General features: G+C 35.4%; 1 protein-coding gene across 8 annotated transcripts in view; it reads right to left on the bottom strand.

Annotated features, from left to right (window-relative positions):
* Nucleotides 1-22530, bottom strand: part of WWP1 (WW domain containing E3 ubiquitin protein ligase 1) — a 58177-nt gene that overhangs the window by 1565 nt on the left and 34082 nt on the right. For 7 of the 8 annotated variants that reach the window (XM_050971233.1, XM_030226502.2, XM_030226598.2 and 4 more), the window contains 17 exons: nt 21952-22133; nt 18684-19035; nt 17330-17425; nt 16566-16740; nt 13249-13303; nt 13070-13154; nt 12842-12970; nt 11863-11935; nt 11699-11770; nt 10635-10723; nt 7840-7999; nt 4909-5042; nt 4665-4805; nt 3647-3767; nt 2382-2486; nt 907-1003; nt 558-630 (listed from right to left, as the gene is read on the bottom strand). In XM_050971233.1, the coding sequence (XP_050827190.1) occupies nt 558-630; nt 907-1003; nt 2382-2486; nt 3647-3767; nt 4665-4805; nt 4909-5042; nt 7840-7999; nt 10635-10723; nt 11699-11770; nt 11863-11935; nt 12842-12970; nt 13070-13154; nt 13249-13303; nt 16566-16740; nt 17330-17425; nt 18684-19035; nt 21952-22133 (2139 nt within the window). The remainder of the gene's footprint in view (nt 1-557; nt 631-906; nt 1004-2381; nt 2487-3646; nt 3768-4664; nt 4806-4908; nt 5043-7839; nt 8000-10634; nt 10724-11698; nt 11771-11862; nt 11936-12841; nt 12971-13069; nt 13155-13248; nt 13304-16565; nt 16741-17329; nt 17426-18683; nt 19036-21951; nt 22134-22530) is intronic. The other variant, XM_030226649.2, reaches the window with a different exon arrangement.

Raw genomic sequence — 22530 nt, 5'->3', positions numbered from 1 at the left:
GTCACAGGTTACCAAAGGAAAGTGTGTCCATTTTGCAGCCCATACAAAAAACTGATGCACCAGTTCAGTATGCACAGGAATGCCAAGCCAATAATGGCCCATCTGAAGCCTGGTGAGAAAAAGTATCAGCATTCTTGGCTAAGCATCCTTCTTTTGAAGGTTGGCTGTCATTTCTTTCATGCTACTTCTTCTGGTGACTATTCATTTTATCTTTTATATGTTGCTGCATAATAACTCCATCTAACAACTATGTGCCTACTACTAACATGACTTGTTCAGTTATTTAATATTCTCTAAAAGAATTAGGAAAACACCCTTCAGTTCTACACAAGGATGTTCTCATAATTTTGGTAGATCTGACACTGACAAACTATTCAGCAGTTGCAAAATTTAAGAAGAGGGCAACTAGGAAAGTTTTCAAAACTGGCATGTCAGGTCAATCAAATGAAGCTGGAAATAGAGAATTGATCCAAATTAGATTTCATTTGATTTGTGCAGTGCAACCCTGGAAGAGATAAGCCAGTAAAGGTACAGAAAGTTTACACATAACAACTCACCAAGTGTGACTTCTTGGTAACCAGGTTTCCTTACCAACTTTTTCAATGCAGAATTTCTGAGGACCATTACTTCCTAGAAAATAAGATTTTGAAAAGTGTAATCTGTTCCTTTTAAAAAGTACCATACATGATATATACATGAATACTACACAATGCAGACACAGCAGAGTTCATTAGTTACATGAATTCCAAATAGTTTATAAACATATTCATGGGATTTATTATATAAAAGCTCTTCTAGATCCAAGCTGATGAACATGAAGTTCCTCTTATCTGTATGCTTGCAGCATGGTTCATTTGCAAATGAAATAGTGACAATATGAAACAGTTCTGGTCACCTTTTACTTACCCATAAGTTCAGCAAATCCACCCAGTGGTAATCTGCAAGTCCCAGTGACAAACTGCAGAAGTCGCATGCGAACCTCGTTGTCTGTTTCTTTTACAAACTAGACACAGAAATTCAAATTACTTCATAAAAAGCTTTAACACAGCTGGACAAAACCAAAAACCCCATGAGATAGTTGAAAAAATATAATTCCACTTAAAAAACCACCACCTTGTTTAGCCCCTGTTTGTTAGCACCTGTTTGCATTTCTTTACTTTAGCAAAACTGGGTGGAGAGAAGAACAGTAATTTCAGATTATATGTACTGTCAGCCACTACAGTATGAAGGCTGGGAACAGCAAATAAGAAGAATCCTTACCTATTTTTTTCTACACTAAAATATAAATCATGTCAATGCTTTGTATGAAGACTACTGCCATTGTTATTAAACACAGCACTAATCTAGCCACAGACTCTAGGTATTTCAAGACTAAGAAAAACTTGCATATAAATGTTGGTGCTTATAAGTTCTGGTTTAGATTCTTTTGGTACCAAGCATCTAAAAAAGAATTATCATCAGATCTTATGATATAAATAAGATAGGAAATGACTGATTTGCACCGCTTTCCCAGAGAAACTTAGTCAAAAGCATCTCTAAAAATGTTGTTTATCAAGATAGGAAGACCCTAGGTCTGACTTCTCTTTCGGAAAATTTGTAGAACAGTGCAGGAATAGTATTTGAGGGTTTTTCTTAGCCAACTCCATTGAAATGTGAGTGAAGTTTAGTCAGTGCTAGACTACAACAGTTAATATGACAAAAAATCATAAGTACTAAGTGACATTTTTAGAACACTGAATCAGAATGGTTTGGGTTGAAAGGGACCTTAAAAGATCATCTAGTTTCATCTCCTCTGCCACAGCAGGCACACTTTCCCCTAAACCAGGTTGCTCAGAGCTCCATGCAGCCTGGCCTTTGAACACCTCCAGGCATGGGGTACCCACAGCTTTTCTGGACAATCTATTTCAGTGCCTCACCACCCTCACAGCAAAGAACTTCCTCCTAATACCTAGGCTAAAGCTACCATCTCTTTGAATCCACTTCCCCTTCTCCTGTCACTACATTCTCTAGTAAAAAGTCACTCTCCTTCTTTCTTGTAGGCTCCCTTTAGGTACTGGAACGTGAAAATGTACAGGTGTATTACATATAAGAACATTTAGAAGCTAGATGACTAAGAATTAAATAAACTTCACTGAGTAATCAGTAAGGACAAGATACAGAAGAAAATTCATAAACCAACATCCAAATGTAATGTGTGAATCTGTCTGCCATTTCTCATCCTTAAGTACTCTCCCTAAAGACCAGTAATCCTCCTTTCCTTCTCTGAAAAAAGCAAGGAAGCTGTAAGAACCTTCATTTGGACAGCCTTCACTACACATGCCATTTGTGCTACAGATGAAAACAAAACCTACAGAAGTCAGAAATGTAACTGATTAACATACCTGCCAGAACCATATGATCTGCTTGCTATTCCTCGTGTAATGACGATAAACAGTGTTCCTCTGCCAGTCTGCTAAATCTACTTCTTGCATACCACAGAGCATAACCTAGAAAAGAGAATGATTTCTTTATATTAAACACAAAAATTAAGAGTATTTTCTATTTTGTATGAGACATAGTAACAAAAATGAAAGTCTCTGCTCTGAAAAAAGGACTGGTAATTTTTTTCATTTTACTACACACTTAGATTTTCCTTTATCCTAAGTTTACAGTTATCCAAAATTGTGTATGTATATAAGTGGTCGAAAGACTGAATACCAGAGACTTGGTATCTTCCAAATTATAGCTCAGTAATAAAAGCTACTACCTTTATCATAAGAGGAATTTTTATGTTAAGGAGTATATTAGCCTTTCCATTAGATCTTCACCTCATATTCCAAAACTATGATTAAATTGCTGCTACTACTAATAAAGATAAAACATACTGAAAAGTATAAGTCTGAAAATTATTCATTGCAAGAAGCAATAAAAGCTGAAAGTTCTAAAGGCAAAGCCTTCTACAAAATACAACACTGAATAAGACTGAGCAAAGCCTTCTTTTAGAAAAAAACCCTCCCTACATAACTTAAGAAGGTTTCAGAAAACTGCTCATTAATACAGGGCAAGTTGTCAAGTCACACAGAAATAACTAAGCACATCACTACAGACCCTTTTCTCCCTACTCCAGATCACCACCCCAAGAGTGAACACAGGCCAGGCTGATTGTTAAGTAAACGTGGAGCATGCAAGCAATCCCTGTTATCAGCCCTTGGGTTGTATACTGAGGATCTGCAAAGTTCCATTTCATGCCTTGTTGGTTCCTCCAAGCTTTAAATATAAGAACTCTAGAACCTGTCTTAGACAGTGTATTTGATCCTAAGCAATCACTATACACTACAATCAACTTTTGTGTCATCTGTTACACAGTAATTCCACCCATCTGCCACAGAGGGAAAAGTCTGTGACTCACAGATCCATCAAAGATCTCATATACTTTCACAGAAACTTTCGAAAATACATTTTAATGCTGAACACCAAAACACTGATTCAAGAACATTGATTCAATTTTTATCATGATTTAATCCCACTGCTCTTGATAAATTCTCCATGTTCCAGAAGCTATTAAATGCAGCATGGGCAGACGAGAGATTCAACCTGACCCATCCGTTTAATCTCTCCATAAGTGCTACTTTTGCAAAAGGTAAAAATGCTGAATACAAAACCTTACCTCCAGCTCCTTTTCATCAAAATAATGTAGCCATTGTAGAGGAACTACTTCATTAAAACCATCAAGAAAAGCTTTGGTTTGTTCTCTAACTCCCCGAGAAAATCGCCACTCTGCCATTAGCCTGGGACAGAACGAAACCAAACATGAATTAAACATCAATTTGCAATCAGCATGAAGAAGTTCAAACACAAAGGATTGTGTATGTGCTCCCATCAGGTAAGAACCCCTCAAGTTTCACTTCTTACACTGTTCAATTCCATTAACTATAAGGAACCTACTATACTATATTATCACAACTCTTCATATTTAGATAATAGTAAAGTAGCAAGAGGTAACTTAGATTACCATTCCAGTTAAAAATAAATATTAATAATAACCTTAATTTATCTATATGCTATAGAAACTATTTCTCTGAGAAACTGAAGACTGCTAATTTAAGTGGAAACTTTATGTGCAGAACTGGACATACACTGTATCACAGAAAAGGGTCTGTGTACATCTGCTTTTGAGATCACTGAATAAACAGATCAGAAACAGAGGTTCAGCAAAAGAAGGGCAGGGATAAAATTAGGAAATAAGCAGAAAAGAGTAGTAAAAAGAGTTTAAATAAACAGTTGAAATCACAGCATGTTACACACCATTCTGAATTTCAGTTTCCACATTTATAGCAAAGTCCTAAACAATTTTAGGGTCTTCTGTCAAATAGACTTCCCTCTACCTGGACTTGTTACCTGAAGTTACTGAAAACAGGCTTGCTCATTTCAGTGTCACCTGTTCTCTCACTGTACATATAAGAGCATGACAGGTCATCTTCTCTCCACATGGACTCCTTTTGTACCAAGCAGTTTTGTATCATGTACCAAGGGACCATTTCAATAACAGTCACAAGAATTACAGAGTAACAGGGGAAGAGAAAGTAAAACAAAACAAAACTAAGCCAACAGAAACCAACGTGTTAAAAAAGACTAGAGCAACAGGACAAACACAGAACATTTTTTCAGCATCTACACCTTCCTACCCAATATATTCTTCTTTGTTTTCCTCAGTTACCAAGATATTTGAACCTCCTGATTTCAGTTCATGTGAGGTTACTTTCCCTAAGAGCTCCATATCCACACAGAAGTACATTTCCAAGTTACACTCCTCAATATTATTATCCCTGGATGAAAAGAAAAAAAAATATTGCATTGAATTCTATATTTTAAAAAAATCCATAAAATATCATGCACACACACACACACACAAGATAATAAACTACAAACCTTATCCAAATTAGGGAGTTGTAAAATTCAGTATCAATAGATTCCAGGTCTTTAATAGTAAGCTTTTTGCTCAGCATTCGTTTGTAGAAAGGCAGAGAAAAACCAGTGTCAATAAATTTCCCATGAAACAACGCCTGTTGAACAGAAAAATGTGTTTCATTTTTATTGAACTACTGAATTATTAAAGTGCTTCTGGACTTGAAGTCTTTTTTTTCCTTTCTCCTTCAAATTATGAAAACACCAAATAGCAGTAGCAGCTTTATAAAGCCATACTTATAAAGAACAAACCATTAAATTAAATGGGAAGTAAAAAAAATATGGACAAAATTTAATTCCATAGCAACATATAATAATAATAATAATAATAATAATAATAATAACAATAATAATAATAATAATAATAATAATAATAATAATAATAATGATAATAATAATAATAATAATAATAATAATAACATATTATTACAATTTAGAAATTCTTTGATTTAAAATAAAACTTCTCATAAAAGGACTTCATCCCTTCTTCCCTAAGTTTATGAATAGGCATAATTGCCAAGTATTACTTTATCCTACTTGATCAGAATATTTGATCCTACTTGAGTATTACTGCCATTTTTTACTACATACATACATCCAGCAACATCATTTACAGAATGCTACTACAGCTTGCAAGAAAGAGCTTTGGGAACCACTTTTTTTAATATGTGAGTAACAGAACTGAGGAATTAAGTTCTCCACAAAACTGAAAAAAAATAAACCAACCCCAAAACATGGTCACACTGTCTCACCACACATGTACATAGGGTGTAAGCTGAATAATAATAGTACTGAAGCATAGCATTACACACACACAGAGTGTTAACCTCTACACTGACTCAGTGCATCGGAGAGCTCACGGAGCACAACCATAACCAGCTTAATCAAGTACACTTTCACCATTAAAATAGCTCTTTAAAAAAACCATCCTAAACATAGGCCATTGCTTCTCTTGGCATTCAGTGCTTCTCTTTCCCCTCAGCTGAAATTCTAAGAGCAGAAGAGCCAATTAACAGCCATTTAGCCATTAACAGCCATTTAGCCATTTCATCTAGGCTCCATCTTTTTTCCCCACCTAATTTAGCCCCCTTTAAGGCTTAGTCTATTATGCATTTTCTTCTGCTTAAGGAGACCTTAAAGAAGTTCTCTTAAAGGCCTGTATTTGTTTGTTTATTTATACATCTATTTACTTTGAAACTAGTTTATTCTTCTCATGGGAGGCTGATCTGATAGAAATTTCACATCCAGTGCAGCATCTGGGCATGTGATTTTCTGCCTTTGCAAAACTAAGCTCTTAAAATCACGTGATTTGATGTGTATGATAATCTTACAGCAAAATATAAAAGCTGCCACAGCCAACTTCATTTAACAAGTTTTTATTACTTGAAGCAAGATGTGTATTCTTTATTCTTTAATCCTGTTTCAGTTGAAAACAACTATGGCTACTTCAGTACTTAAAACTAAAAATCTCACTACTATTTTAGAACTGTGAGAAGAACAGAAACTGCCACTTCATTTCCTAGCTGTGTTATTACCTGAACTATCTTAAGCTGCTAGAGGGTATCCCAGGAAGCACTGCAGAAAGTTCCACCCAGTATAAACCATGAATACTCAAACCTTGCAACAGACCACATCAGGCAGCATTACACGGGTCTTTCTCCTGCCCCGCTTAGAGAATTTAAAATATAAACACATAAATACTTCAGGAAATAAAAGTTTGTCTTTTAATTGCATTAATTACTTTAATTAAGTTCTCTACTTTGATCTGTACTGTTATGAAATAACTTTCCGAAAGTTAATGTTTCTTACAGACAAGACCAAAAATCACCAGCAAAGAAACACTGGCTCTAGCACCTAACTGGCTTTATCACACCTTCCTGCTAAGCAGCCCTGTAACTTGCTGAGGACTCTAAAATAAAGAAAAAAGGTGGCAGCCTATTGAAAGTGTAAACCCAGTGAGGTAAATTTTCATGACAGCACAACAATTGTGAACTCAGCCTTAAAACGATTGAAATCAGAGATGTTATTGTCTCAGCTGAATACATTTCTTAAGAAACATCTATAAGAAAAGCAGAAGTAAGAAACCACCTAAACCTAGTTTATTTTAACTCTGATAGTATTTTTTCATTTATGTTACACTTGGCTTTTGTTTATTCTAATTTTGTACAAAAAGCCTGAACAACACAAGGCAATAGTCTCTTCAGTATGAAAATGCACTTATATCTACTCTTTTTGGTTTCACTATTCACCAGGTTGAGGGATGCTGCTGAGGACTACCTGTAGACATGATGATTATGTGGAAAGATGACTGTATCACTACATGGAGGGAAAGAAATGTGACAGAGCAGGAGTCACTATAGAAGACTGACTCAGTGATACCGAAGAAATGATCCAACATGCCTGATCAGCTTGTAGTTTAAGGGAAATCAGATGGCAGAGAATCAGCTCCCTGACAGCTTCTGGTCTCCTCAGTGTCTGACTTTTATATACCTTTAAATTAAGGCCCAGTGTACTCTGCAAAACATTCTAACTCATTTTTTCAAATATCCTCAGGTATATCAGGTCCAACTGAGGAGCCTTTTTTCGCAAAATATTTAGTCACATTTTTCAGAGCATCAATATTCAGACACTCAGACAACAGTTTGCATGAAGTACACACATCCAATTGATGAAAATAAAATATTATATTGAACGTCATATTAACTTTAATAACTCTCCCAGGAAACATGAGTGTGCAAAAGACTTAACTCTCAGGGAATTGGCTCAATAAACTTATATGCCTTAATCTTCCATTTCTATGAGATTAATATAACCTTTAATAACTGTACAAACAAATACTGTTCAGGAGTAAATGTATAGCTACAGCAAATATAAAACCTTAAAAATCTAACCTACCATGGCAATAAAGCGCCCAATGAAACAGAAATATGAAAGATGGTCAGGATTGATTGTTGATGCTGGATTTATCTGCAGGCAATAGTTGCTCTTGCCAGCATATTCAAATAGGCAGTACATAGGGTTCAGTACTTCATGGGAAAGCAAGAAAAACCATTCTCTAAGGAAAAAAAACATGTATACACATAAAAACCATCAAATACAGATGTTTATCACCATTACCCCTTAGGTAACCAGCAAAATGGTCAAAATATATGCAAACTTTGAAAAATAATATAAACAGTGTTGTATTAGAATCACAGAATAATATATGGTATTATATATTTCTTAAATATAGAAAATTAATTATTAGACCAAATAATGTTAGAAAATCAGGGTTTCCAAAGTTTAGAAGTTATAGTTAAGATTTTCATCTTGAACACACCCTCACAGCACAGGTTTTAGCTGCCTAACAGTAACATTTTTTTCTACACAGTCCTTGCCCCAACCAGTACACAGCATTTACCTATCATGCCTACTTTACTGTCTACAACTCACATCTTTACTCAAAAAAATCACAAATTATTCCATGCTTATTATAAACAACTTAGATAAAACAAAACAAACAAATTGAAACCTCAGCAAACCTTATTTGCTTTTCCAGTCTGATAGCAAAAACACATACTGAGTTACTGTTGTTTAACAAATTACCATGCATTGGTTAAGCCTACACGACATGAAAGTGTAAAAGTATCTTTTTTCTGAGGTTAAATGAATACATATTTTTCACCACCTTAATTTTTTTCAACTCAGCTGATCTGAAATAATACCAGAATCTGGTATTCAGTGTTCAGATAGGTGATTTTGATAATATTTCTTGCTTTATAATATTTGCATATAGTATTTGCAGAGACCTAAAAACAGTCATACATACTCAGGGGCTTTTGTATCGGGCAATAAATGTTTGGTACTAAACAACCAGGCCTAGGGATAGCCCATAAAAACAGCTGAAAGTCTGTCCTATAATAACTGTAAGGACTGAATTCCATTCTGACTGCCTTTCAGCTGTCATGGTTAAAAGGCATCTCTTCTATCCTTGTATTTACTCAAGATCAAGGAATAGAAATGAGATTTGCTGGCATGTTTCTCCTAACAGCGCCATGAAACTCAAGTCATGGATCATGAGTCCCTGTGACACTCTTCCAAGTCAAAGGCCAAGTAGAAAGAGTAGACAGAGAAAGGCAGCCAGGATCCAATAACCCTAACAGGGCTCCGTGTATTTTCCAGTAATCATGAGAATGTTGTACATCATTCTAGGCAAGTTTCATACTGAGACAATTACATTAACTTCACAGAAGCATCAAATTTAATAGGCATTTAAATTAGAACAAGTCAGATAACAAGGGAGGAATAAACTAAATCAGTCATTAACAAGTTGCAGAAGAAATGAATTTTTAATATCAACAGCTAAAAACTTGCCGCAGGACATAATGTCAGATTGGTCCTGCTAAATGCAAGGTAAAAATCTGACAGGAACACTGAGTTTAGTCTGCTGAGAGACAGCTGATCTATAATTGTATTAATGCTGTATTTCATTAGTCAGTACATGAACATTTATTTAGTGTCACTTAAGAACTCTAAGCTCAAGTTACAATGGCTGGTTCTCAGTTTCACATTAAAAATCTTGGGCAAGACTTAAATAACTATGAAACTACACTGCTTATATATTTTTTATTTATTCATTTATTTATTCATTCTCTACTTTCTTTGATTAACACACTTCAGTTGAATTATTCTAACATCCTCTCTGTGGAAAGATCTATGAACTGTTCCAGTTCCCATCCTAAACCTATGGCACTCACAATAGGGACCCCAACCAAACAAAACCCATGCAAAGCAAAAATTGAATTCCTCCCTGAAATCACTCCCCAAAAATCTATGTGATACTGTAATGAGAAGCAAAACACCACATACCCAAAAGAAGCTCAGCCTTTAGGGGGAAGCTTCCTTGCACATAATTACTACACATTTTCACTGAAGTCATTTTTAATACAGGAAACGACATAAAACCAGAACAAAACCAAACCAGAACATCTTTACATATATATAAAAAAAAAAAAAAAAACCAACGAACCCAAAAAAACCTAACAAGAAAAATTCTGTCACCTATGACCTTTTCCTATTCCCTGGATATACAGCAGTACTAAATTTGTTTTCCAGGCAAAAACATTTCATTAAAGTAACTGGCAGCAGTAGTCAGTGGCTGTATTCTCTGCGGTCAAGAAATGAAATCTTGTCTATGGTTTTCCTGTTATCAGGTTTTTCCCCTCTGAGTTCCACTTCAGATTCTAGAAAAGCCCATAGTCCAGCTGTTTCACATTCCAGTGGAGCCAACATAATCTGTCAGTTGTTCCTTCACGCCTGCACTACTCTCCTTTCGTTTATTTCCTTTCTGTTCTTATCAGCCCCAATCTGGTGTTTGCTTGCCATTTTTCCAAATAAGCAGAACCCTTTATTTTCCCACAGTTCCCACTTCTAGGAAAATTGAACTTTCTGATAGAAATTTTTTTAAATAACTCAGACAAAGCAATTAATTTCATTCCAATTTAAACACCACTCTTTGTCAAAGAACTGAAAAACTGAGACCACAGTTTTACCAATGTGAAGTTATAACCTGTGACAATAGCCAGTGCTGCCAGTTCCACCTCCTTAATACATTTAAGGGGACTAAAAAGGTACCTAGGGTCAGACTGCAAGAGGAATCAAGGCTAGAGTGCTATTAAAAAATAAAAATTATTTAAGAAAATTTCTTTTACCTTGCCAAGCCACCATAATCCAATCCTTCTTCTCCTCTAAATATAACATATAATCTTCTCCTCAAATCATAGGGCTTTAATGCCATAATCTATTAAAAAATAAATTAATATTATAAATTATTCATTGTTACCACATCACTCATTCAGATTTAATTTGTGTTGGTACAGAAATTGTATATATGTCAAATGTCACACAAATTTGAAAACCAAGTAGACCATCTCATGGAACAAGCAATCAATGAACTACACAAAAAAATACCAACTTGGATTTAAAATCCTTGAGCAGCAGACTGCTAGCAAGTGGAAGGCATATCTGGAAAGTAATGCTGTATGGGTACCCTGTTCTTACATTTTCCCTAAGGCAGTCATTATTAAGGAAAACAGGTGAAAAGGCACTTCATTTGATATATATGATTTTTGGTTTTAGGGAAATCACTTAAAAAAGTAATTTAATCCAGACTAAGTTCAATATACTTTCATTAATAATATACTTTTTTTACTTATAGAGAATCCCTGCCTAGAGATCTTGTGGTGACAGCAGCAAGAATTTTGATCACTCATTGGCTGCAGACTGTAAGAGCTCAAGGACTTCAATTACACAGACTTAATCTCTGAAGGACAAAACAGTTTTAACTGGAGAAAATAACATATTGTAAGGTATCTAAACACACACTGAAATCACAAAAGCAAATCCAATGTGGCTGATGCCACAGTAGGTTAAGCTATGGAACTCTACCACAGGAGGCTGTAGATGCAAAAAGTTCACAAGAGGAGCACAGACAAGCTCATATAAGAGAAATCACTTGAGGATTTTTAAAATACTCAGAAACCACTTCAAGCTCAAGAATCATTTCAATTGTATACAGCTGGAAAATGAAAGATCACATGGTAAAAGTATTATATACAATACTTCTTTTCTTACAGTCTTCCCTAAGAAAGCCCCACCAGCTAATACCAGAGGAAGATTACTGTGCCCAAAGGACCATTAGTCTGAACTAGCTATGGCCATTTTTGTTCTTCTGCTTTGTCTTGATAAATAAACACAATAATTTTTGCAGGCTTACTTGCTGGAAGGAATCCTCAAACAAAGTCTGTCTGGATACATTGATTTTCACATGACTTGGCAGTGCATTGGACTGTAATCATAAGGCAATAACATTAAAAAGTAGCACATACATTTGTAAAAACTCATATAATTTCAATAAATAAATAATTACTAAATCAGTACCTGACACAAGTAACGGAAATGAGCAAGTTTCCACCTAAAGCTACGCTCGTAAGCAATCTGTGGCCCTTTATTTCTGTAAGGAAACACATTGGAGATACATTAAGCATGCAGACAACAAATCAATGCTAAACAAAAGCATGAAGATTTCAAAAATACACAAAAATTGTTATTGTAAGATATGATCAAATGCAGCTGGTGGTTTGGAATGCCAGTTTTTCTTTTCACCATCCCTTGCCCTTTCTTTTTTTTGCAAGTCTATTTACCAAATTTGATAGAAAGATAAAAGATCAAGAGGGTGTCAAATCTCGATGAAATGTGTATAAACTACAAGTCACATAAAGGAGAAACATTTTATTTATCATCTTCACTGAGAGAAAGACTGCTAAGTTAGGCTTTATAAATTCAGCTGCTTCTGGAACTATGAAGAATGTCCTAGTGCAACATTCTACAGGCTTGTTGAATAGTAAGTCATCACTACAACGACAGAAAAGACATTAAGAAAGCCACTACAGGTTGGGTCAATACTTCTAATCAAAATATTAAAAAAGAAGATTTGCATGTAAACTTTTTCAGAAGTATTTAGAACTACTTTGTTTAGACAATACTGTTGGTAGAGTGTGTATCATTATAAGCAATACTGTTAATGACCATTTGCTGTTACTTTAAAAATGCAACTATTAGTTACATTACTTCATTATTCAAGTTGACCTCATTGCCCCTCTCTATTTATAAAATTATTACAATCTTGGTATTTCAAAAGCATATAAAAACTACTGAACATCAGAGCAGTACAGCAAAATGTCACAGATAAAGTCACAAAGAAAATTTTAAATATATTAAACTTATATTATAAAAACTTGTTCATAATTTAGTGTGCAATTTCAGCTAAAAGTGCAGATCATTTTATAGTATAAGAAAACTTCACTATTTAATTATAAAAAGGTAAAGCATTCAAAAATCTGTTTAATTTCTCACTTACACAGAAGATTTCCCAGTACGAGGATCATTGAAGGTGGTGGTTCTCGTATTGTGATCAACAAAGTATCTGACACCTTCTCTGGTATATCTGATTTCCCAGCCCTCTGGAAGAGGGTCCTCATTTTGTAAACTGCAAAAGAAATTGCAAGCAGTGCTTTTTCCCCCGTATCAAGACATAAAAGAATTAAGCAAGATCTTTTGAATCTGCACAGTCATTATACACACCTACCCTTGAGTTCGAGGGTCCTCCCACTGTGTTGTCTTTGTGTTATGATTTACAAAATACACCCTATCATTTGAATCCACTCTTCTTTCTAAGGGAAAAAAAGAAAAAAATCCACTATACAACAACTGCAATCCAAATTTCTGTAACTGCCACTTCCTGAAATCCACAGCTAATTAACTTACCCCAGCCTGGTGGTAAAGGCCCAAGTGGATCATTTTCTGCTGACAACATCGAAGCCTATTTAAAAACAAGAGGACTTTCAGTTAGGCCAAATATTATTCATATTATTTTCTCAGTGTGTTCTAAGATTACCACTAGTTCTGAAGACTATTCATCCTGAAAAAAAACCCCATCATGCCATTTTTAATCTGGTTTTGCAAAGAAACTTAGATTATATGGTAATAAGATAAGCTTTCCACACTTGTTTTCAATGCAATGTACCCTCCCTTTCCCTTCCTACAGCAAACTTGAGTACTCACACAAAGAGTTGCAATTCATACAGGTTTTGAGGAAGCATGGATCAGCAGATAAGCACAAAATTCTTGCTTAAGAACATGTTTTACCATAATAAACATTTCCAAGCACAGTGACTACTGCCAACATAGGGGGTTTTACTTCCTCAATACATGATAACTTCCCTGGATGTTTGGCTATTTTCAAACATTGTCATTTTTTTAAAATGCAGCTGCATTCATAAGCGGATGGATAAAATTATACCGACGTACAGTAAGGTTAGAAGGGGGAAAAAGAAAGGATTACATTATTATGTAAACACATGCTAAGCTCATAATACACTGTAACCTTGCAGAAGTCCCCAAGAACTTCCCAAAAGTACAAAGCATGGAAAAAATAAAAATAAAAATAAAGGGCAGAAATCCCACAGACTATAGGATCCATGCTCTGAATTAAAAACATCCACCCCTAAAAATTTGTGGACGCTAACTTTTAGTATGTGTGGGTGGAGAATGGAATTTTGATAGAGGGGAACCAAGCTGTGTTTTCCAAAGAGTGTCTTAGGAACTAATACTGCTTTATACAGCATTTGCAATACAAAAATATCAAACAAGAGTTTACAGGAGCAAATTCAGGCAAAACATTTTTTCTCTGAAGGAGAAATAGATCAAGGATCAGAAGGAAATGCATTAGTTACACTTAAAATTGAGCTGTGTGGCTGCTTCAGCCACCAGCTACTACAGGTGAACAGAGACTTCATCATTATTTCAGTAGCAAATGCAGTTAGTCTTTCCTACTTTAGGAGACCACACAATCACAACAATCCTCTAACCAAAGACTTCTTTGTGGTGACTGTAAAAGAATAGTGCACAAAAGGAAAAAGCCGTCTGCCAAGGAACTGAATGGTGGCACAGCTCAGGTATTTCTGACCTTCTTAATGGGTCTGAGGATTTGTGGGTGGCTGCTGGCCACACAGAGCTGTATATTTAACAGAACACACTGAAAGACCAGGCAGATTCACTTCCAAAATGACTATGATAAATTAATCCAGGTAAAAATGAAAGTAATTCAAATAACCATATCTCATCTACTTTTCTTTCTTTCCATAGTTTAGCTTTGACCACTCAAGGTAATTGAAACATTCTTCAACTGAAAGTATTCATCTACTTTTTCCAAAAAATAAAAGACAGTCTCACTGAAACTGCTTTTTAGGCAGAGTCCTGATATACCAGAGCATGAAAAGGTAGCTATAGTTTGACCTTAACTATTCTAGAAGAAAAGCATACAGAAGCACACTAAAGTAAAAAAGAAAACCACCACTCTTTCTTAAATAAAATTTCAATTTTCTCCCTCAATAAACTGTGAGTTCTACCTGTGTATAATAGTTAGAAAACAGAATTCTAAACAGATGCAAGGAGTCAAGTTGTCTTTTCTCTTCCTTCACGTATATTCAGTCTCACTGACAAATCCTCATTTATTGATTCTAAGGTCAGATCCTTTAAGGAAGGAAGTAACATAATTTAATTTTAAAAATATATTGTTTGCTGAAGGATAAATCTAGCCCAAAAAAAAATAATCTTGGCAACAGAAAAGTGAGAGTTTTCTCAGATGTATTATGCAACTGATCAAAGTAGTACACAAAAACACAAAGGTGGCCAAGCAAGAGTTTTTGGCTTGACGTGCTTCAGCTGTGATTCTTGAATTTGCATTAGAAGTTACCAGTGTTTAAATACCTGAAGGAGGGTGCAAAAAGGATGGAGCCAGGCTTTTTTCACTGGTTCACAGTGGCAAGACCAGAGGCAATGGTACACACTGAAACACAGGGGGTTCTTTCAAAACATCAGGAAACACTTTTTACTGGGAGGGTGACTAAGCGCTGGCACATGTTTCCCAGTGGGTTGTGGAGTCTCCATCCTTGGAGATATTTACAAAATATTAGTCCTGGATGGCTGGCTCTAGGTGGCCTTTTCTGAGGAGGGACATTGGACCAAATAACCTTAAGAGGTCCCTTCTAGCCTTGACCATTCTACTTTTCTCTAATTGCATAAAACAAATTGAATTTGATGCACAGCCCTGGGAGTTCAGAAAATTACTGGTGATGCATGTTTCTGCTATTGCTTGTGACAAGATATAATGTCTAATTCAATAATGAGGGGTTGAGAATTTTTAAATGTAGTACTGCAGCATCCTTTATTTCAAAGGGGTGTGTGAATAAAGCCCATCAAATTTAAACCTAGGTCTGCACATGGAGAGGGTCCTATTCCAATGAAACTGTTTTAGACTTGTTCTTCAAAGGTTTCGTCTTTAAAACACTCCAGCTTTTCTGCATATCACTTACAAAGTTTCTGGGATCAGATCAATTTTTTTAAGAAGCCAAGCACAATTCTTAAATTGTTTAGAGTGACAGTGACACACAGGCACCATCATTCTTAACTCTGAAGAAATAACTATTCTACCTATCCAGTCACAGATAGGAAAATCTGACTCAAGAAATATTCTCTGAAGCTACTCATATTTTCATCAGGCAGAAGTTAGCAACCATATAAGAGAAATGGAAAACCATGTAGGAAATTCCAGAGTTGAACAAGATGTACAATCTTCAAAGTAAAAGATTTGCCACTTATTAGTGGCATTAGTTGACTTTGTTTGTATTAGTGAAGGAACTCTAATCACCTAAACAGTTTTTAAGGCTATTTAATGCTCAAAATGACCCCTAACAGCATTTACATTCCTTTTCAGTTTAAGGGACAGTTTTAGTTATACCTTTACTACTGGCATTAAAAATGTTATGTAAAATGCAGTATACAAAGCTGATGTCAGGAAACAAACTCAGAAGGGAGTACTTTCTGCCTGAAAGTACTTTCTGATTTTCATCCAATAAAATGATGATTTTCAACTGTTTTCAAAATGATCAGAATCTAAATTACTGATGCTAAACATCTTTCAACGCACATGGTTGAATAGTTACGAAATCCCTTTCTTTAAAGCTAAATAACAAAAAGTATACTGATATCTCTGTACTAATTTCAGATGTTGTATACTTTACCGAATAGAGGTATCGTTGGTTGAATTGTTGCATAGCTCCCTGCAGTTGATTCCGTTGCGATTGCCATTGCTCAAAGTTTCTCACTGACTCCATTGTTGGTCGCTGCCACGTTGTCGTTCTGGTGTTGTGGTCCACATAGTAAACTCTCCCACGATCATCAACTCTCCTTTCCCAGCTTTCAACAAAAACAAATGTTAACAGTTAATTCTTTCAGTGGTGTTACTAACTGATTTTCTCTTTATGCCATTCCTTTAATGAACCACTGGAGTCACAGGCATGATTTCATGTTCTAAAGGACTCAAAAGAACCTCAACTTAATTGGTAGATGAACAACCACAATGAGCATACACAGACTTCAAGCAATTTCCTGTCACCTCATTCTTAATTTTGTAAACACCTGTGACTGCAAGTAATGTTGGCAGAATTCTTTGCAGGGAAATTTGAGGTTTGGAACCAGTGCACTACACTTTGTGGTGCCACCTAAATGAAGGCGATCAAATATGCATTATTTCATGCTTAAGTTTTAAAGGAAGAACAAAATACTTTAGTAGCTGTATTTGAACAAGTGAACAAAACTAGTGACATATCCAGTATCAACATTCCTGTAACAGCAGCTGTAATTTTATATAATTAAATGAAAACTAGAATCTCTTAATACATGATACAGAATTCAGTTTTGATGAGCTGCTGTTTGTTTCCAGCAACAAACAAACAAAGAAAAATATATTAAGTTTATCATATTTAATTCAAAAAGCATACATTACCCAGGAGGTAAGGGCTGTGGTCTTTCCCATGTTGTAGTTCGTGTGTTGTGATCAACATAATAGGTTCTACCATGAGGATCCTTTCTTTGCTCCCACCTTCAAGACAAAGAGACTTGTGCATAAGTGAAGATGCAAATACTTCCTTGGGACTTCCCACTAAGACAAAAAAGTACCTTGGCATTGAATAAAAATACCGTGGTCCAAAGCCCATTCTCAAAGACCAAAGAAAATTCACACCAGAATACAGATCAGTTACTTCCTATTTAACTGATATCACCATAAAGACTTTAAAGGATTTAGCACATAATGAGCACACTTCAATATTCACAAGCATTTTTCCATTATATTCAAGTTCGGAACAAAGTCAATTAAGTATTTGCTCAGTGCCCAGATGTTAAAAAAAATTCATTCCAAAAGTGTTTAGAGATGCATTCTTTGCATTTCCAAGTTCATGGCTCTCAAAAACTGAGAGTGTTTACATTTTGAAGCTCTGTTCTGTATTTCCAACAAACAGCATCTTTCAGACTGAACCTGAAGTGTGTGCTATCAGCTGTTTTTCCTGTGTTTCTATTTCCTATCCAGGTGAATTCTGCATCTGATGTCCCTGGGGATTACTTCATTTTGTGAAACAATCTTACATTGAAGATGGAGCTAGGCCAACAGCTGAAGTTTCATAATGCTGAGAACTACCACAATGCAATAAAAGTATGTATAAATGTTGAGGAAACCAGGATAAACATTAGATTAAAAGGTGAAGTGTTTGTACACAGTTGATATATATTTGTTTTTCTTACATAAACACCTAATTAGCTCCTAAAAATGTAGGCAGAACACCTGGCCTGCTACTACTAAAGACTACTAAAGCAGTTTCAAACAATCTAGTAAAATTACAATATTCCAGCTCTTCTTAGCACATACCTACATACACATTAAAACTTATTTTTAACTTATAACATTATAGAATTCATTCTTACACAGCAAGCACCTACAAGCATTCATAGACTAGTCATTTTCACTTCTTTGTGCTTTGGTCCCTACTACTAAGAAACAAAGGAATAGTGAATTACAGCCCAAATAAGTTTGAAAATATCAAATGAAAAGTCTTCACATCTGTTACACCCAAGAGTTTATCTGTTAAGATCACAATACAATCTCAGCAAATCAGTTATCAGTTGTTACTTTCTGGGACAGGAGTAGACAGTTATAGCAGCAGAACAAATCCCATTTTAGATCAAATAACTCCATCTCAGCCAGCTGACCTGCATTTGACAATCCCTGTATAAATTAAGTTTCTGTTTCTTTATATGCACATTTAGATGACAAAAAATGATAGCATTAAAGCAAAACAACATACCCAGGTGGCAAAGGTTCTGTACTGACACTACCAGGCTGCTGTCTTACGGGTTCTGCAGACGCACTGGGCGTGGAGGAGGATTCCCTCGGCTTTGCCGCATCTGCTGCTGTGCTGTTTCGAGCATTAGGCTGAGCACACTCTGTTGCAGCTGCAGGTTCTAGTCCAGCAGACACAACAGGTAATGCAGAAGTGTGGCTTTCAGAACAACTAGTTTCTTCTGTTGCTGACTGAGGTTCTGCTGTATCATTAGTGCAATCTGCTGAAGACACAGGAGCTTCGGCTGAACCCGTCGGAGCCTCGGAGACAGAGGAATCGCCAGCTTCGGGTGCAGAGGCAGATGACTCGCCATTAACTGAGAAATGGGAAACAGCATTTGTGTATCAGAATCTGATGAGATTTACTTTTCAAATAACCAACTTCCAGAGGAAATTACTTAAAAGGAATGTATATAAGTTGCACCTGTATGCCATAAGCACCACTGTTGGCTAAGATGACAAAAAGTCACAACACACTTGCCTTCAGTTAAAACTTATAGTTTGAAAGCTGTTCTCTGTACTTCCCTGTTACATAGGGATATATATATATATATATATATATATATGTATAAAGTTATTTATTAGTTTCTCTACATCTTGGTCAACTCAATGTTGCACCTCCGTCTAGATTAGCAAGAGGCACCCATCTGCTTTCCACAAAACTGTACAGCCTTTTTTAAAACTCTGAACTTATACTGAAGTTCAAAACAGAATCTTGATCAGTATGACATGAAAACAAGTATTATGAGATTACTCTATGAGATTTGGAAAACTAAGAGGGATTTCCTACAGATAATATCTTTTCTTTTTCAGAGCTAAGGTACCAAACCCTACAATTAACCCTACACCTGCGCAACTTGGAAAAAAAAAATCCCCCTCCAAAAGTGGGATTAAAATATAAAAATTATTACTGGCTAACACAATTTACATAGTTCAATGACTGAAGAAAATTACTTTAGAATTACAAAGTAAATCAACCCTATCTTTTATAGAACAATAAAAAATGCCATCAAACTGAAGCAAGCACAATCTCGTAAAAGGTTTAAAGCAGGCATGGATTTAGCAGACAAAGGATGCTAAGAAGGCTTTATTAGTCCCAAGCCCACTTGGCAAACAATACACCAATCATCAGCAGAGCTTAACTGAACAGTCCCTCAGCACATCAAGATCTTGTCTAACTTAGAGAAGTGACATCAGGTACTGCAGTTTGTAGGACATCCCTTAAAAGTCAAAGCCCTATAAAAAACAGTACAACATCATTCAGCACTTTCATCTTCTGCACCACTAATCAACATAAACCAGTGACAATTCTATTTATACTTAGTAGCTTGTACCTGTTTTAGAGTTGCAACAATTTTCTATGGACTAAGGATATGCAACACATGCTTCAAGCAATTTTCTTACCTTACAGTATATTATCATCTTACCCTGCTAAGCACTGAAACTAATTTAATTCCATACCCTTAACCTTACTGATACACATTTGCAAAATTTAATCCTACACTGGGGCCTATAAAATGTTGCTCCATTATTTTAAAGAGTTCACTTGTTTAATTCTGCCATCAGAATATAAATTAGCAAGTCAGTTTCCTTAAAGAATGCACCACATGAATTTTCTTGATATGCATAAGCATAAGCACGATTTTACAGGCAACAGATTTTTAGGTTCTATAAAGGCACTACTTTTTGAACAAAACTTTTTCAGGGTAACACACAGTGCTCCAGATGGCACAAAAGAAATTAACTACATTAAGACATATCAAGATTCTATATTGTATCAGCATGACATGAAAACTATGAACAATTTGATCAAGTTTCCTCAAATTTCTGCTTATACTAGCAACAACTTAATTTACACAAGAAAAAAGCCAACTGAAATTTCAACTTCCATTTAAAAAATTAAACTCAACTACACTTAAGAGTGAATAGGATTACATAACAAAGTTAGAAACAAAATAATGAACAAATCATCTGTGCTATTAGTTAATTCATCTCCAAAACAAATGTATAAAACATTACATCAGATGATTACTTCACCAATTATGCCTAAAACAGCAATTCTGGCAACTCCACATAAAATTACAATCCTGCTGAAGCACAACAGTGGGGAAAAAAGTGTCATTGAAAAATGTCAGAGACCTGTTTTATGCCTGGCCTTAAAAACATCTTCATCCACTGCTAGAGTATAGTTGACTACTCCTATATCAATACCTCAGTGCAAGGTCAGTGATGATTTCATCAATATTACCACTTGAACAAATCAATTATTTTTCAATTACCCTATCCTAATACAGATTTGAAATGGCTCTCTCTGCTGTTGAAGAAAAAGGGAGCAATGCCTTAATAATTTATATGCCCTCCTGCCTTGAGCTGAAAAGAGAGGGGAATCAAATTAAAGTTCTCCAAATAGAGAAAAGCTTCAGAGAAAACCTAATTTAATTATAAGTTTTTAAAGTTCATAATTCTTTCTGTTATCTTCCAACCATACCAGTCTATTACAGAGAGTTTGACAATCTCTGTTCTACCACTTAGCAACTTGCCTATTTCTATTTACGGTTTTCTTTTCTCTCTGCTATCACTGTAATCTCTCCCAAACAGCTGAGAAAAGACAAAGGGCTTACAAAACACATTATTAGATGCCAGAGGAATGAAAAACAAAAAACCTTTTATTTTTATCAAAAAACTAGCTTCACTTCACCAAAAGTGAACTGTACTCAGAATGAATGTTTTTGTGTTCAAGATGAAAACAAAATTCAGTATTTGCCATTATCTGTTTTTAAATGGAATTTTTGAAAAACACTGAAGGCATGGAAAGTCTGCAACAGATCTCGACTCAGAGCACAGCAGTTCCCTGCCTAAATCTGATTTATGTAATGTCAGGAAAAATTTAACCATAGTTACTCAAATTAATTGTGAAAGAAACCTGATTTTTGCTCCAGACAAAGAGTAATACGGTTTCATCATCTGGGACAGAAAAATGGAAGGTTTTGGACACTTTAATCTTCCTTTATTAAAGATAAGAACTTATGATAAAGTGTGAAACTAAATATATTTAAGAATGGATCTACTACAAAAACAATTACGGAAGTGGACACATAAAGTTATAAATTCAAGCCACATCCTTTCAGTACTTTTGAATTCCAAGAAAAATTTTAAAGAAAAAGTAGCTCAACTTGAGATACAACTAGACAAAAAAGCCTCATGGAACACATTCCCATAACTCCCATTCTTACCAGTGCTGTCGACAGGCTGAGCTTCGAGTGGTTTTGGTACTGGTGTATTTTTGGGTCTGGCTGCAACATGATTAGGAGATGGTGTGCTGTCTCCATTAACAGCTTCTACACAGAACGTATTTTGTATTACAGAGCTGGAAGGTACTTGATTGTCTATCCCATTAGAAATGTCACAAGCAGATCTTGGTAAAAATAGAAGATGATTTCAGGTTACTATAAGCAACATGTTAAATGGTTACACAACTAAACTAAATGCTACACTAAACCATGCTATAGAAACAAACAAAGAAATGGTGGTAAATTCACAACTGTTAAGAGCATGGTGTTTGCAGCCTAGATAATTATTTTGGTTTCACTCTTGACTGTTAAGAAAAAGGCAAGAATCGGTTTTGAGGATTTCAGATACTTGTAACAGGTAAGTTTCCATTTTTACTTTCTCTTTTACTTTTAATGACATATTAGAATTGAACTGAACAGACTGATGCACCTGTTACATCTTCAAAAACGGCCCTAGGGACCCTTCCAAAGTGCAGCTATGAGCAGGGAAGCCTTTTCTCTCATTAAGAAAGAGGAAGAACT

This window comes from Serinus canaria, chromosome 2, assembly GCF_022539315.1.
Source record: "Serinus canaria isolate serCan28SL12 chromosome 2, serCan2020, whole genome shotgun sequence".
Taxonomy (NCBI): Eukaryota; Metazoa; Chordata; class Aves; order Passeriformes; family Fringillidae; genus Serinus; species Serinus canaria.
Note: the sequence above shows the minus strand (reverse complement) of the source record. Positions and strands in the feature narration are given on the sequence as shown.